The 15,029-nt window shown below is 40.2% G+C and overlaps 4 protein-coding genes and 1 non-coding gene across 5 annotated transcripts; 1 reads left to right on the top strand and 4 right to left on the bottom strand.

The window, feature by feature from the left end:
* Positions 1–142: 142 nt before the first annotated feature.
* On the bottom strand, positions 143–2,444 carry clec-113 (PAN-3 domain-containing protein; the record flags this gene model as incomplete). Its single annotated transcript, NM_061049.3, has 7 exons — positions 143–209; positions 338–483; positions 717–856; positions 1,100–1,211; positions 1,555–1,698; positions 1,740–1,877; positions 2,331–2,444. 7 exons carry the CDS (start codon positions 2,442–2,444, stop codon positions 143–145), a joined length of 861 nt encoding a protein of 286 aa, NP_493450.1.
* A 1,944-nt stretch (positions 2,445–4,388) lies between these two features.
* F47G4.9 lies at positions 4,389–4,460 on the bottom strand. Its single transcript, NR_003384.1, has one exon. It is a non-coding gene; the product is annotated as a small nucleolar RNA F47G4.9 (small nucleolar RNA).
* Positions 4,461–4,861: 401 nt separating this feature from the next.
* Positions 4,862–6,440, top strand: hmg-6 (HMG box domain-containing protein). Its single transcript, NM_061050.4, has 3 exons — positions 4,862–5,121; positions 5,681–5,816; positions 6,269–6,440. Exons 1-3 carry the CDS (start codon positions 4,970–4,972, stop codon positions 6,365–6,367), a joined length of 387 nt encoding a protein of 128 aa, NP_493451.2. The 5' UTR covers positions 4,862–4,969; the 3' UTR covers positions 6,368–6,440.
* On the bottom strand, positions 6,389–7,864 carry F47G4.5 (Katanin_con80 domain-containing protein). The gene is made up of 5 exons (NM_061051.5): positions 7,532–7,864; positions 7,186–7,475; positions 6,800–6,943; positions 6,580–6,752; positions 6,389–6,530 (listed from the first exon to the last, which is right to left on the bottom strand). The coding sequence occupies exons 1-5, from the start codon at positions 7,660–7,662 to the stop codon at positions 6,426–6,428; spliced, it is 843 nt and encodes a 280-aa protein (NP_493452.1). The 5' UTR covers positions 7,663–7,864; the 3' UTR covers positions 6,389–6,425.
* A 434-nt stretch (positions 7,865–8,298) lies between these two features.
* On the bottom strand, positions 8,299–14,353 carry F47G4.4 (WD_REPEATS_REGION domain-containing protein). The gene is made up of 13 exons (NM_061052.6): positions 14,303–14,353; positions 13,110–13,225; positions 11,839–12,096; positions 11,164–11,304; positions 10,962–11,109; positions 10,809–10,909; positions 10,216–10,395; positions 10,031–10,168; positions 9,417–9,715; positions 9,028–9,359; positions 8,816–8,980; positions 8,595–8,767; positions 8,299–8,543 (listed from the first exon to the last, which is right to left on the bottom strand). Exons 1-13 carry the CDS (start codon positions 14,313–14,315, stop codon positions 8,439–8,441), a joined length of 2,169 nt encoding a protein of 722 aa, NP_493453.1. The 5' UTR covers positions 14,316–14,353; the 3' UTR covers positions 8,299–8,438.
* Between the last annotated feature and the right edge of the window lie 676 nt (positions 14,354–15,029).

Below are 15,029 nucleotides of genomic sequence, written 5' to 3' on the forward strand. Positions count from 1 at the left end.
TTTGGAATCAATATTATGTCAAATTGAATTTTTTTTTTCAAAATTTTAAAAACAAATTTCAATGTTTTTTTTTTTAATTTTTCAATTTTCAAATCACTGTTATAGTAAATTTTTTAACGTTTCATTAGATTATAAGACATAATTAGGTCGGAACAGCACCACATAAGTATCCCATCCAACAATATACGCCGCTAACTGGCTCACTGGATCTGAAAATTCAGAAATTATGCGAAGTCTCTAGCTGAAATAGTTAATATCGGTAGAGTGATTTTTATTTCTATTTTCAAGACTCTTTTTTTTTCTTAAAACTCTTTTTTTTTCAATTTAAAAAACTAACGGAGTATCTTCCATTCCATAAAGTTCAGTAGTGTACAAATTTAGCACAATACCATCAGCCGGGGCATCCCCTCCGTCAGGCCTGCCAGGTAGCCATAGGTATCCGCCAGGCGGGGAGGATAAGGTGGGGTCCGTGAAGGAAAACGCCTGAAAATTGGGGTAAACGTGATGTAGCGGTATAAAAGATACAATTTAAGTATAGGGTAAGTTAGAAATTTTCTTTTGTTTTAAAAAAAAAATTTCAGTTTTATTGCCAAAAACCTTTCAAAAAAGGAATTTTTTAAAACATTAAAAAAAAAATTTTTTTTTGAATTTTTTTGCCCCAAAAAATTGTTTTCTGTAAAATTTTCAGCTTTTAAAAATTTTCAAAAATGTCAAACCTGTGTAGTATTACAAGGATACGTGGTATTTCCCATACAAGCCAAAGTCCGAGCTCCATCTACCCATACCCCTGTCGCGTAGTATTGTGTGCTACCGATCTTGTTTGTGGTGACGTTTTTGAAAATTGGCCAACTTCCGGCTGGAATTTTAGATAAATAAGTTGTAATTGCTTTACTATATCAAAAATTCTGTTGATTTGAAATACTTAGAAAAAATTTTTGATCTAAAAAATTTTTTTTTGATTTTTTTTCCAAATTTTTTTTTTTCAAATAAAAATTGAAATTTCTCTAAATTTCCTTATTTTTGGCATTTTACCTAAATACGTTAAATCAACTCTGAAATAACTATAACAACCATTTTAGCATCCCAAAGCCCCCCTTACCAAGCATAAAGTCGTACTCCGCCGTCGAGTCGAGCCCGCTCAGCTGAGCACCGTAACTGTTGCACATTGTGGCTGCAATCGTTTTGTTACAGCAGGCATAGTGTTGAATAACCTGAAAATTTTGATAAATTCAGAAAATTTGAGCTGGAAAAAATATGTTAAAATCAAAAAAATTGTGAAAAAAAAAGTTCGCAAAAAATTTTTTTACCAACATTTTTTTTCCTAAAATTTTTAGTTTACTATGTATTTTCAAACAGTTAAAAAAATGTTAGGGTTTTCTATATTGTTAATGCAGAAAAAAAATTTCTGATTCAAAAAAATCTACCAAAAATGCTGATCCAAAATTATTTTGCAAATTTTTTTCAAGACCTAAAAAAATTATCAAAAAAAATGTTTTTTTTTGAAAAATGGGAAATGCCTCTATTTTCCTAGTTTCAACATTCTAACAGCTTTACCTTCATACACCACGGCCCCAAATCTCTCACAAAAAGTGCATAGTTGGTAGGACACTCCAATTGTGTAGAGTTGGCAAATGTCCAAGTTGGGGCGCTGTAGCTAACCGTATACGGTTGATACGTAGTATTTGTAAAGTAGTGACCCTTAAAATTGGATTTGTATTCTTTAAAAGTGCTAAATCTACCTGTAAAGAAGTTGGCTCCTGAATTGGGCAAGTTGCGTTGTCCGCCAGGAATTTGAAGGCAATTTTAGTCTCGGAGGTGCTGGTTGCAGTGGAGATTTGACCAATTTCAAACATTTGACAGTTATTGTTGTATACCGCCTGGAAATACAAAAAAAGAACTAGTTAGAAAGTGTGAAAATTGCGATTAAAACCAGAATTTTGGAGAATCTAGGTTAGTGGACGTATCATCAATCTTCAAGCCTCTGTCTCTTAAATACTAGCACAGATATTTAAAAAAATTTAAATAGTGTATTATTTACATACAATTTGCTACATTTTGTTAGTTGACAACTTTTTGATACCTATGCTCACTGTGGAGTTACATTGGCTAAAAGCTCGCCCCGCTTCAAGAACTTTCTAGGCACATATCTCAAAAACTAGAACAGCCACTCAAAATTGCTCAACTACAACATTAATCTACATAAAATTTCCTACGTTTTGTTAGTTGTCAGTATTTTGATAACTCTACTCTCTGCAGAGCTATGAGCGTTTGAAGTCGACTTACGAAGCAGAGTGTGTCTCCCTTTCCGCTAACTAGGGGGATGGACTCACCACACAAGTGCTCAATCCTAAACAATATTCCAAACAGTCCTCCCAAGTATCGGTACTTGGCAATGGGTTACTGTAGCTACTGTAGACGCCAGGCTCCCCAAAAGTTACCATCATTTTCAATGTGGAAGGCGATATCTGAAGTGAGAGAGCATTTGTCCATGTCAATTTAAAAAACTACCTGCCTGTGAAATTGAAAAGATAATGAGGAATAATGGACATTTTGAAGCGAAATTCATTGCCGAGAAATGAAACAGATGTTATTGGGATATTATGAGACATGTCGGGGTTCCATGGAGACGCGACAAGTGGGCGGGCGCCGAACGGAGCATTATATGTTTGGTGTCAGAAAATAATGCTCCTGAATTTTGATATAATGATGTTTTAGAGTTCATGTACAACTTTGGTTTTGCTTAATTTTTCATGGTGCATCTTGACATTTTGGTTTTCGTTGGTTTCTTTGAATTTCTTGCTGTAGGGTTACTGTAGGGGTGCTGTAGAATCACTGCAGGATTACTGTAGAGTACTGTAAGATTACTGTTGTGTTACTGTAGGATTACTGTCGGGTACTGTAGGATTACTGTAGGGGGTCTGTAAGGTTACTGAGGGTTTCTGTAGGAATACTGAAGGATTACTGTAGGGGTTCTATAGAGTTACTGTAGGATTACTGTAGGGGTACTGTAGGATTACTGTAGGGGTCACTGTAGGATTACTGTCGAAGTACTGTTGGGTTACTGTAGGATTGCTGTAGGGGTACTGTAGGATTACTGTAGGGGTACTGTAGGATGACTGTAGGGTTACTGTAGGTTTACTGTATGGGTACTATAGAGGTACTGTGGGATTACTGTAGGATTGCTGTAGGGGTGATGTAGGATTACTTTAGGGGTACTGTAGGATTACTGTAGGGATACTGTAAAAAACCAGTAGGGTTACTGTGTCATGAATGCCAGGGTACTGTAGAAAGCCTGTAGGGGTTATGTAGGATTACTGTCGGAGGGGTACTGTAGGATCACTGTAGGGGTAATGTAGGATGACTGTAGAAATACTATATGATTACTTTAGAGATACTATAAGATTATTTTAAGGGTATTTTAAGATTACTGTAGGTGTACTGTGGGATTACTGTATGAATAATGTAGTAGCACAGTAGGGTATGATGAGCCTTTTGGAGCAAGAGGAGCAAGATATCTCATTTTCAATTTTCGGCTTCAGCTATCTTGCTCCTCGGCTTAAAAACATCGACTTTTAGTTTTTTAATCCGTTAATATCCATGAATAAACTGACAGCACTTAGTTAGATACCAACAATTTAAACAAAGATACTGATCAGAAAAAAGGATTAATAGAAACATTAGAAAATTCTATGGAGATTAGTTATATGTCTCTTTTTTTCAGTTTTTTGAGTATTGTGTGTTGCATAAATCGTACGTTTTTCCTAAAAACTGATATTTCAACTAAATTTTTAGTTAAAGATTACCTAAAATGTGGTTTTGAACCGGTTTGAAATTTGAAAAATATTAATTTTTTTGAAAACTTCCTAATTTTCCAAAAAACAGGTTTATTTTAATTTTTATCCCTCCAAATTTCCTTTATTTGACTTGTTCTGCTAATCTCTTGTCTTACAACAAACACATGTTACAAAATTAATTAGATTAATGCATAACCATAACAAAACGAGGGCGGCTTAGGCGTTACGTCACATAATTACAGGAGGCGGGATCCGCTTCTCCTGAGGTAGTGGTAATTAGGAGCATTAACAGGTCAAAAATGAGCATTTGATGTGTGTGTGCTCATTTTGTTATTTCCTGTTTGTTTTGTGGTGTTTCAATGTTTAAATTTTTTAACCCGTTACTTGCAAAAACTACTTCCCTTCCTAATCTTAATCCAACATTCCTTGAAACAAATATAGCATTGTGACCCAACATTTGTATCTACCTACGTTTCATGACCGGTAGGCACGAACACCGACGTGCCTGCCTAGGCGGTGTCTAACTTTTTCACTAGAAATAGGCTAATTAATATAAATATTTCTTCAAATACATATCTCCAAAATTTCTCAAAAACCTCTACGACTGACGTACAATCTATCAGCAATTTGTCACACGATGGATCGGTGTTTCTCTTCATTGAGGCGCCGCCATTGTTTCTCGGGGAGAGGTCACTCAGCGCGGCGGCCGACAGTTTGCGGGTTCCGCGCGCCACCGTGATATGTGTGTGCGCGGGCTCCACCCCTTCTTAGGGGTAGGAAAGGTTTCGGGGGTTAAAATATAAGGGTTTAGGGGTAATTTCTTAAATTTTTTAAAGTTTCTGAGTGAAAATCTTTCAAAATTTCGAATTTTGACATGATAATGCAAAAAATCCGGCGAAAATTTGATTTAAACGCGATTTTCGTACTTTGAAAAGTTTCAAAAAAATTTTAAGTTCACATAATAGTAACCCAACATATAATTTTCCTAAAGTCTATAATTTCAGTGACATATCAAACTAAAAACCAGTAAACAAACTTGGAAACTATCAATTTTACATAATTTTGAAAAATATGAAAAGTTAGCCTAAAAAATTTTTCCGAATTTTCTCCAATTTCTTTTTTTTTTGCGGAATCCTCAGTTTTCCTCACACAAACTTGAAATTTTCGGTTCCAAAATGTCCATAAACGTCGATGAATTCCAATGCTACCGTATTCCAAACGTCTACGTCCAATGGTACGATCTGGAGCCAACAATTCATTGGTTGACCGGTGGAAATTCAAATTCGCGGCAAATTCAGGAGATGGACCAGAAGAAGAAAAAGATACGGTAGGTGGGAAGCTACCGTAAGTATGAACTACAGAAACCCTACTTATAACTTGCAGTATCCTTAAGCTACAGTAGCCCTAAGCTACAGCAACCCTGAGCTACAGTACTCTTAACCTAACTCTGAGCTACCGTAACGTTAATCTATTTACAGCGCCGCTGAACTATTGTATCCCATACGCTACAGTACCTTAAACTACAGTAACTCTAAGCAAGAGAAACTCTGAACTACCGTACCACTAAGCTACCGTACTCATAAGCTACAGAGTGTAGCCTACAGTACCTTTAGCCTCTATTGAAACTGAGCCACCGCATCCCTAAGCTACAGAAAACAAAAAATAGTCACAGTACTTTTGTCCTACAGTGATATGAGACTACAGTACCCCTACGCAATAGAACCCCTAATCTAATTACAGTAACCCTATTGCAGTAATCTATGCTAAGGTATTTCTAAGCTACCGTAACCCTGTGATGCATTGATCCTAGTCTACAGTAATCCTTAGCTACTGTAACCCTAAACTACAGCACCCTGAGCTACAGTAACCTTAGCTCCGATTTCCAGCTCAACATCCGCCTACGCGCTATTCTTCCGGGAACGGCAGTCGCTGGAGAAACGGGCCGCGCCATACGCCACCTTTGGTCAGATCTCACAGAAAATCGCCCGGCAATGGGACTCGCTGACCGAGGAGGAGAAGAAGGTAAGTACCAGGGGTGTGCGGCAAATTTGCCGAATTTGCCGTTTGCCGAGCTCGGCAAATTTCGAAATTTGCCGCACACGTCAAAAAATTGACTGTGCAATTTTGACCAAAACCATTGATTTTTTTGCCAAAAATTTAGTAAAATGACACAAAATTGAGCTATTTTGATGCTTAAGCAAACATACTACACTGAACTTATTCAGAAACCAGATGAGTGTTAAGAATTCAGTAGTTTTGGTGCTCCAAAAAACATCAAAAAAATATCAAATTTTTCCGAGTTTGTTAAGCACGGCAAATTTGCCGAATTCGCTGTGCTCGGCAAATATTGAAAAAAGAGATTTGCCGAATTTGCCGAGCTCGGCAGATTTTGAGATTTGCCGCACACCCCTGGTAAGTACCCCCAGCTAGATCTAGCTCCTGGAGCCCAGCGCTCAACATTTTTCAATTTCCAGGCCTACAAACAGCGATGCGAGAAAAATCGGAAGACAAGCATCGCCAACGCCGTCGAGGAGAAGGCTAGGCAGCTGCTCACCGCCTCGAAATTTCAGTGATCTACTCTAAATTCCAAAAAAAAAAGAACACTTTATTACTCCTCAAAATAAACACATTTCAAATGCTCTTCAATCGTTCCATCGTCGCATCCAACCTGTCTATTGACTCAACATCCAGATGTCGATAGTACCAGTCGCGTTTCCTCACCACTGAGCGGAGAAGCTGAAAGATCTTTGGACTATTCAGAGTTCACTAGGTCATAGCTACCTACCTGAATACAAGCCTTCGCCTTCTCGGACCTCTCCTCAGCCGCTATATCCACCCCAATCCTGTGGGAGTTCATACCAGCGAACTTCACGAGCCTCTCCCCTAGCGAGTCTGCGATCGCCGCCAGACCCTCTGCCGCGATAATCCGGTTCGAAGTGTCCATGCTGATAATATTATCTGAAATGTAAATGTTTTGACTTTTTTGACTGTAGGCGAAAACTTACCTATAATAACGGGTAGGTAGTCATGACAAGTGTCTAGTGTCCAGCCATGACACTTGCTCAACGCCCGGGAGGCGGTGAGAACCATCTCCTCGTCGTCGGAAATTCGGACTCGACGATATACAGCCATTCGTAGGCGACGTATCTCTGGAAAATAAGTTGAACTGACTGAGAACTTGGCTAGAACCAAGAGCGCACTAAATCCCACAAGCCACAATTTTCAACAATTAAAAGCCTCCATTTCAAACGTTCTCAAAATTTTAGCTCCAGATATGTCTTTAGATCTGTTCACGCTGCACGCATGGTAGCTACTTTCAGCGCATTTTTCAGCGCTGGCGAATCTCCGTGTATTGTTAAGCCAGTCAATGGCCCAGAATAACAAAACTCACTCCTACTCTCCATCTTCGCCATCACCCCGATCTCATTCACAACCTCTATACAATCTGTCCATAACCCATTCGACAGCGACGAGGAGCTCCCCTGCTTCCTCAGGAAGCTCGGATTTGATGCAGACTGTGGAAGTTTCTTCGCGACGGTTGAAGATGACCGCCGCTGTCGGATCACCGAAGGGATTGGTGGTGAAGTTGGTAGATCCACGCTGGGGCTTCTTGGACGACCCATGTAGGTGATTGTGATCGACTCGTTATGCTGGGGCTGGATTTGATTTCGCTTGGGGTTTCTGAGAAGTTTAAAGAATTTGAACGCTCACTTAATCTAGGGGGGGGGGGCACATACCTCTTCCGATCCACGGACCCGAGCTCTGCATCCTTCCTCCGAACCTTTGTGGAGTTTGACCTTCGTCGTACAGGTTGCTGTGGGGGGCCTAGACGACTCAGCTCATAGACACTTACGCTTGTTAGTGCCATTTTCTTTAGAAATCTGAATTGCACTGGAAGGAAAATGAGTTTGTAGAAGAACGGGACTTGGAGAGGATTAGCGGAATTTGGGAAGATTCCCAAGCTAAACCCGACAGACTTGAACTTTAAACCAAAAAAAAACCGCAAAAGTTGTACATATAGAGAGGACTAAAGACAAACTTTTATAGGTTCTTTGCAAACTTGAAGACAAGCGCGGAGAGACACATAAGCGGAAGACGTCAATTTTCTCCACTGGGTCACCGACACGAGGGGACACGGAGCAGGGGGCTTGTAGGGGAGAGCGGCTAGAGGGAGTCATAGCAACGCAAGTTCGCTATATCTTTTAATGGAGATATGGAGGGGGGTATAGATTAGTAGGATTTCAAAACATAGATAGTGATTAAATTTTAAATATTGAGGGTCTAGAGAAGGCCTAAAAGCCTAGGGACTTTGCGGGGGCACTTGAAAAGTTCTGCGGACTCAGGACTCGGATGTGTACAAGTGGGCTTGCTGGCTTAAAACCTTTTAATTTATCAATAACTTTAGGATTTCTGAAATCCCCCTCTTATGAATTATAAATCCCTTTTCACACCTCACAACTCACGACTTTGCAATAAGAAGCCCTCAAAGTAAAATTTATGATTTATGATTCAATGATTTATTAAAAAGAGGGAATTCGTAGAGAAACCTGAAAATCTCTGACCCAAATGACTGAAAGACAAGACAAAAGAACAAAAATGCGAGTGGTGGTGGGAATGCTTAACAATATATCACAGATGAGGTAGCTAGATCTTCTTTAAAAGCTCTAGAATCGGGTCGAGTTTGAGAATGGATGGCTCGTCGAGTTGTTTGTAGTACCAGTCGCGTTTTTTGACCAGGGAGCGGAGGTGCTGGAATTATTTGTAGGGTTAATAAGGGCAAAACCCCTACAAGATGCCTACCTGAACACATGCCTTCGCCTTCTCGGCCCTCTCCTCCGCCGCCACATCTACTCCTATCCTATGGGAGTTCATGGACGCAAACTTCACGAGCCTCTCCCCCAGGGTGTCAGCGATCGCTGCGAGACCCTCCAGGGCTATAGCTCGATTTGTAACGTCTACACTGGCTATGTTGTCTGAAAGTTCAAAACATCATTACGACCTTCACTACCAAGCAAGATTACCTATTATGACTGGAAGGTAGGCATGACAGCTGTTCAATGACCAATCGTTCCTCCTGCTCAGTATCCTCGTGGCGGTTAACACTAGTTGCTCATCGGAGCACACTTCTGGAGGGATATCCACGTTGCTCGTTCGACGGGAGGTAAGCATCTTGAGCCGTCGGATGTCTGAATTCCAGTAGTTAACGCTTCAAGCTAGATCCTAAATAACTCACTTCTATTCTCCTTCTTCGCAACTATCCCGATGTCATGTACAGTTTCTATACAAGCTCCCCAGACCCCTACAGGCGTCTTGGCCGACGTGGTAGAGGTCACCGATGACGTGGAATTCTGGCGTCTGGCAGTAGGCCCTGAAGCGGTGGAGGAGGCACGCTTGGCCGGGGAAGAGGTGATCGCGTAGATTGACGGAGGGGAGGTCTTCTTCGCCACGGAAGGCGATGGGCGACGGTTGCGGGATGTGGAGGAGGATACTGTAGATGCGACGTCTCCTTCGCTAGGGGTACGTGGGCGGCCAATGTAGGTGATGGTGATGGGCTCTTGGTTACGGCTGGAAAATTGGAAAGTTTTAGAGTTTTGAAACTTTACTTCCTCTAGTCCTGCTTACCGGCTCGACGTTGACCGCTTCTTCGGAGCCCTCTCACTCAACAAAGACGTCGTAGACCCTGCCATCGACTTTGTCGTCCTCAAATCCGACATAGAAGGCGACGGATTCGCGCGGTTATTGTACCCGCTTAGTGATGGCTTCGACGAGACAATCACACTCTTTGCGGTGCCAAATGTTCGAGGTGGCTTTGTGGAGACTGGGGTCACAGAGCGTGTGGACCCCGCTGGTTTTGGGTTCAGGGTCTTGGTCGATTTTCCAGGAAGCTTCTGAGATGCCGATCGGTGTTTGACGGGAGCTGGCTGTAAGATTTAAGAGGTTGGATGTCAAGCTGCGGCTGTTGGAGCAGGGGAGAGGGAACTCCCTAGAGGGTTTGAAAATATATGGAGAGCTCTTTTAGGTTTTACAAAGCTCAAAGACTGTCTTGTGAGGAAGATTGAGGGGATTGAACTTAGATACAGACTTTGGTCTAAAACTGGAAAATTGCAATTGAGACTAACGACTTGAGACAGCTTACGAGTTTTTAGGCCAATAAAATGAGACTCGGAAGCCTTTTAAACTGGCCCAGAAGCAGTCCGTACTTAAGATATGGGCCTCTGACAAAAATTTATTCTTACCTTAACGGGACTAGTCGGGCTAGAATGGCTGCTGCTACTATTCACAGGTGACGCTGACGTCTCCGTCTCTTCACATGACAAGCCAGGCGACCTCGGCGGCAAATTCGATAACTCTGTGAGCTCCGGTAGCGCTTTTACCTGGAAAATTCCTACATTAACCCCAAGTACAAACCCAAAGCTAATACCTCATCAATCGGCGAGTTATCCACATCCTCATCCTCCTCGTAAATGCTCCCGCAGAGCTCGTGGCTCGGCGAATAGGAGAGCAGCTCTTCTATAGCGTAGGTGCGCATTTCGAGACGTTCAGTGTTGTCTCCAATGCAAATAAAGTCTAAATCCAGACCGTTTGCATTCACGTTGACGACCTGAAATGGCATGGAATTCATAACAAAGGGAAGAAGATTGGAATCTCCGCCAAAAAATAATCAATCATAACTGGCGTTGAAATGTTGGGTTAATGCCTTAAAATGAACATTTTTAGAAATTTGGATTCATGAAAATAAGATAGGAATTTGCTTTCCGATGTGACTTTTTGACTAAGTTTCAAGTCTATAGGACTACTAGTTGGCTAAGTTACAGAGCTAAGAAATTTGATGGCCAAGCCGCGACGCAACCGCAACGCGTGGGTGAAAGCTTACAAGTGTCGTCTAAAAATTTGAAGACTCTACGTCAACTGGTACGCAAGTTACAGGATCTTTAATACTAGAGCACACACTGACAACACTTTTTGCTCACATTTTTCAGTGAGCCAAAAGTGTTGTCAAGTTACTATCCCTACCTTCTCCACATTTTTCAGAGGTACTGTCGTTAGAATATCACAGCAGGGCTCCCAAGTGAGCAGGTTGATAGAATCATTGGTAGCAGCTATCATGACGTGGGCTGAAATTCAATTTTTTGATGTTTTTGGCCCAAAATTAAATATAATTCTTACTATCAAAAGCGCTGGCTTGAATATCATCCAGAAACGGATCGGATTGAGATATCATTTCAAAAGTCTCTAGGCAGAAAAACCGAACTATCCTATCATGACCAACGGAGGAGAGGAGCACATCGCTGGGGTGAAGCTCTAGTGCGTGACCCTGCAAAATTTGATTTTTTAAAAATGGTCAGAAATTCCAGTGAAAAGCACCTACCGAACAGTTAAAAGTTTTGATAAATTCCCGCTGCCTGGCGTCGAAAATCTGTATAGTTTCGTCGGTGCCAACTGCTACATAGCGATCACCAGGTGATAATGCGATACTTCGAACAACGCCAGGGGTTTTGGACCCGAAAATCTGAAAATCATTATATTTTGAAAAGTTTCAGAAAATTTGGGAACGCTTTAAAAAACTGCTTTATTTCAGATATGGTGATTACAAAAAGTTTCAGAAAATTTGGACCACTATGGGCTAAGTTATGTGGTATTGAAGTTTTGGGCGTGCGTCGCGTGTCGCGTCGCGGTCGATCTTCAAAATTAGAAAGTTTCTTTTACAACGCGCGTTGAAAGTCTATAAAAAAGTCTGTTTCTAGAGAATGCTTTCACAAAAAGTTTCAAAATCCTACGACGACTGGGAGCAAAGTTACGGTGCCATAAAATTTCGGCAGTGCGTCGCGTGTCGCGTCGCGGTCTACCTCAATTTTTAAAATGTCAAAGCTTTGCTCACAATTGAGTCGGAGGTGTGAAATTTGGCCAATAGTGTTATCTAGTATTTATCTGCCATTTTTGATAAAAATTTGGGCACGCGTCGCGGTTGCGTCGCGGCTCGGTATCACAGAGGATTTGAAGCTTGGACACTTTTTGGATAGTATTTTTGCACTTTTCAACTCACTTTAGACGGATTCATCCTAGTATCCCACTGCGTCCAATCACAATCCGATGACCCGGTGTACCAGCAGTAAGGGTTGAACTTGCTAGCGGCTAGGGAGGTTATTGGCAAGGTGTGTCCCGTTAGATTCCGCACCTCGTGACCTGTTATAATATCCGCAACTTTGAGAATCGCATTTGTCGCCGCACCGATCGTCCGTTCATCTGTGGAGAGTCGGAGGCACTCGATGGGTAGCTCACTGAGAGTTGAGGTGCTTGGGAGCTGAAAAATTTGTTTTTGTATAAATAGGTACATTTCAAGCTTTTATAGAAAATTAGAATGTGGTAAACTTAACAGAGTCACTCAAAAAATTTCAGAGCTCTAGGACCATTTTGAGCCAAGTTAGATAACCGCGACGCGACCGCGCCGCATGCGCCAATTTTCGATGCACCATAACTATGCTCCAAAGCGTGCCAGAGCTCTGAAATTTTTTCTGAAGTTTTAGATCGGCTAGAGCTATTCTTTTCAACATTTCCTGTCAAGTTATGAACCTATTGAAAATTTTCCAGCTCCCCCTTCCCAAAGACTTTTCAAATTCCCTGCCCAGCAGATCAATCATCTAGATATGGAACCCTTTCACACCCTTTTTCAATGTTCGCATCCCCATGAGAATTCCGGATCAAAACTTATCGCTGGGCAGAATCTTGTTATTAGAGAGGCGAGACGCAGAGACAGTAACACTTCTCAAATTGACAACTACGGTTCGATAAGCAGCGAAAGTGCCGAGGGGATTATTGACGGCTCGTTAGGTACAAAGAGGATTATACGGGGTGGGGGAAGATCGGAAGAGGAGGAAATTAAATGGGTGGCCGAAAATTTTTTTTGTTGCTTAAAAAGTTTAAAGCTAGATATTTGAATAGTACATGTAATTTTGAGGCTTCTGCAAAAATGTCAGAGCTTTAGGACCTTGGTGAGCAAATTTATCAAGCTTTAAAGTTTAGGAGGTGGCCGCGACGCGACCGCAACGCCTGGTCAAAATTCTAAAGCTTCATATCTTAGCTCTCAAAAGACCGAGAGCTCTGAAATTTTTTGACACTGTAATTTAGGTTTTTTCCAAAGTTTGACTGCAAACTGTGAACAATGTAAGATTTTTTAAAAATCTGGATAATCCTTTTATATCCGTCTGACCCCAAAAACGCCCCAAAACAATGAATAATTGCTCTGGAAAGAGACTCGCAACATGTGGTCCCACTCATTATAAGCAGATGGCCCTGGACTACAAAAAGAACACTTACCGGCTCAGAACACCCCTCCAGTGGAAGCACTTCGTATGGTCCCGCGCAGATGACGGAGCGGTGTCGACGCGAAAGGACTGCCGAATGGACCGTCGAGTGCGGTAGTGCCGATACCACTGAAAAATGGGAAAGGTTGCTATATGTTAAGGAGTTTCAAAATTTGGTTGAAGCGACGCGGTTGCGTCGCGGCCCAATGAATTGGTTGCTAACGATAATGAAAGCTTAATTTAAAATCAGCTCTGAGAAAAAATTTCAAAGCTGTAGGTCAATTTTGAGCTGAGTTACAGGGCTTTGAAGTTAAGTAGGTGCGGCGCGGTTGCGTCGCGGTTGAACTAGATACTTTGAAGCCTTATAACTCAGTGCAAAGTTAAGCTACGGCTCTGAAATTTTCAATATATACTAATCCAAAAGTGCAAATTTTTAATTTATAATTGGAAATTTTATATTTTGAGATTCGAACAAATTTTTTTTTTCTCCTCCAAATTTAGACAAACCCTTTGGGAATACATTTGTACTTTTATTTTTACGGCCCTCTTTTCTCTTAGAGGAGCATGGAACACATCCAATTTCCAATTTCCAGGCGGGTGCACCACAATACTAAAATTTAATTACTTTTCCACCCCAGAAGCTTGGGTTAGAGTTTACGTCATCAATTGGCATAGTTAGAGAGTTTGGAATAGATTTGGATGAAATTTAAAGTCTGATTGTGAGCAAAATTTTAGAAATTTTGGAGAAATATGTTTTTTGAGAAAAAAAAACATTTTTGGTCAAAAACTTTCAAATGTTCAAAATTGTGGTTTTTTTCTAAATTTTACTTATGACATTGTAAAGAGCAATATTTTATTAATTTTTACTGTAAAAGTACCTTAAAACCTATAGTTGTTACCCTATAAGATTCCAGTCAGCCTGAACGCAGTACCAACAAACTTCAGGCTCCTCTAACTCTGCGGAGAGCAAGGCTATCAAAATTTTGTCAACGATGAAAATGTTTATCACACAATTTTCTATGTTTTGATAGTTGGCAACATTTTAATAGCTCTCGTAGTTTTGGAGATATGAAAGTTTGAAAAAATCTCGAAAAAATTTTTTTTTTGAAAATTGGAAAATTTTTTTGAAATTTTTTTAGTAACCAGCATACATATGTATTTTTAATTAAAATTAGCATTTTCTAAATTAAAAAAATCAAAACCAACCTTCAATTTTCATGTTTTGTACAATTTGCTCCGCATGGGAAGAATATGACACTGAAAAAAAATCTTGAAATTAGCTGAAATTTCCAAAAATAACCGCAGTTTAAAGAGCTGTACAGTAGTGAAAAAAAAATAGAAAAAGTGAGAAAAAAAGAGGGAAATTGAATTTATAGAGCGTCGAGACAGAAAGAAGGGGGAAAATTTTATTTTCGGATTTTTTTTTCGGGAAAATAGACAAAATAGACACCAGGGTGTGTGTTTTCAATTAAAATCCTAAAACCGAACACCATGAAAAAAACATTGAAAAACATTGGAAAGAATCAATCCAATGAATTTTGGAAAAAGGGCCGAAAATAGATGAAAACAAGGAAGAACTCGAGGAGGGGGGGGGGGAGAGAAAAAGTGGCATAACTTCTGGGAAACTGAAGATTTTTAAAAATTGTCAACTATCAAAATGTTAAGCATAACATTTGCACCATTTTTTTAGTTGCCAACTTTTTGATAGCTGCCACCAATAAAAAGTTATAAAAGAAAAAACTACCATACCTCAAATTTGTGAAAAGTTATCAAAAAGTTGTCAATTTACAAAATGTTAAGCAAAAAATTTCCTTTATTTTGTTAGTTGACAACTTTTTAATTAATTCAGTAGTTTTTGAAATATGGAAGTTCAAACTAAAAATAAAAAAAACCACAACAATTTTTAATTTTTTTTGAAGTTGGAGTGATTTAA

Source organism: Caenorhabditis elegans, chromosome I (assembly GCF_000002985.6).
Source record: "Caenorhabditis elegans chromosome I".
In the NCBI taxonomy this organism is placed as follows: Eukaryota; Metazoa; Nematoda; class Chromadorea; order Rhabditida; family Rhabditidae; genus Caenorhabditis; species Caenorhabditis elegans.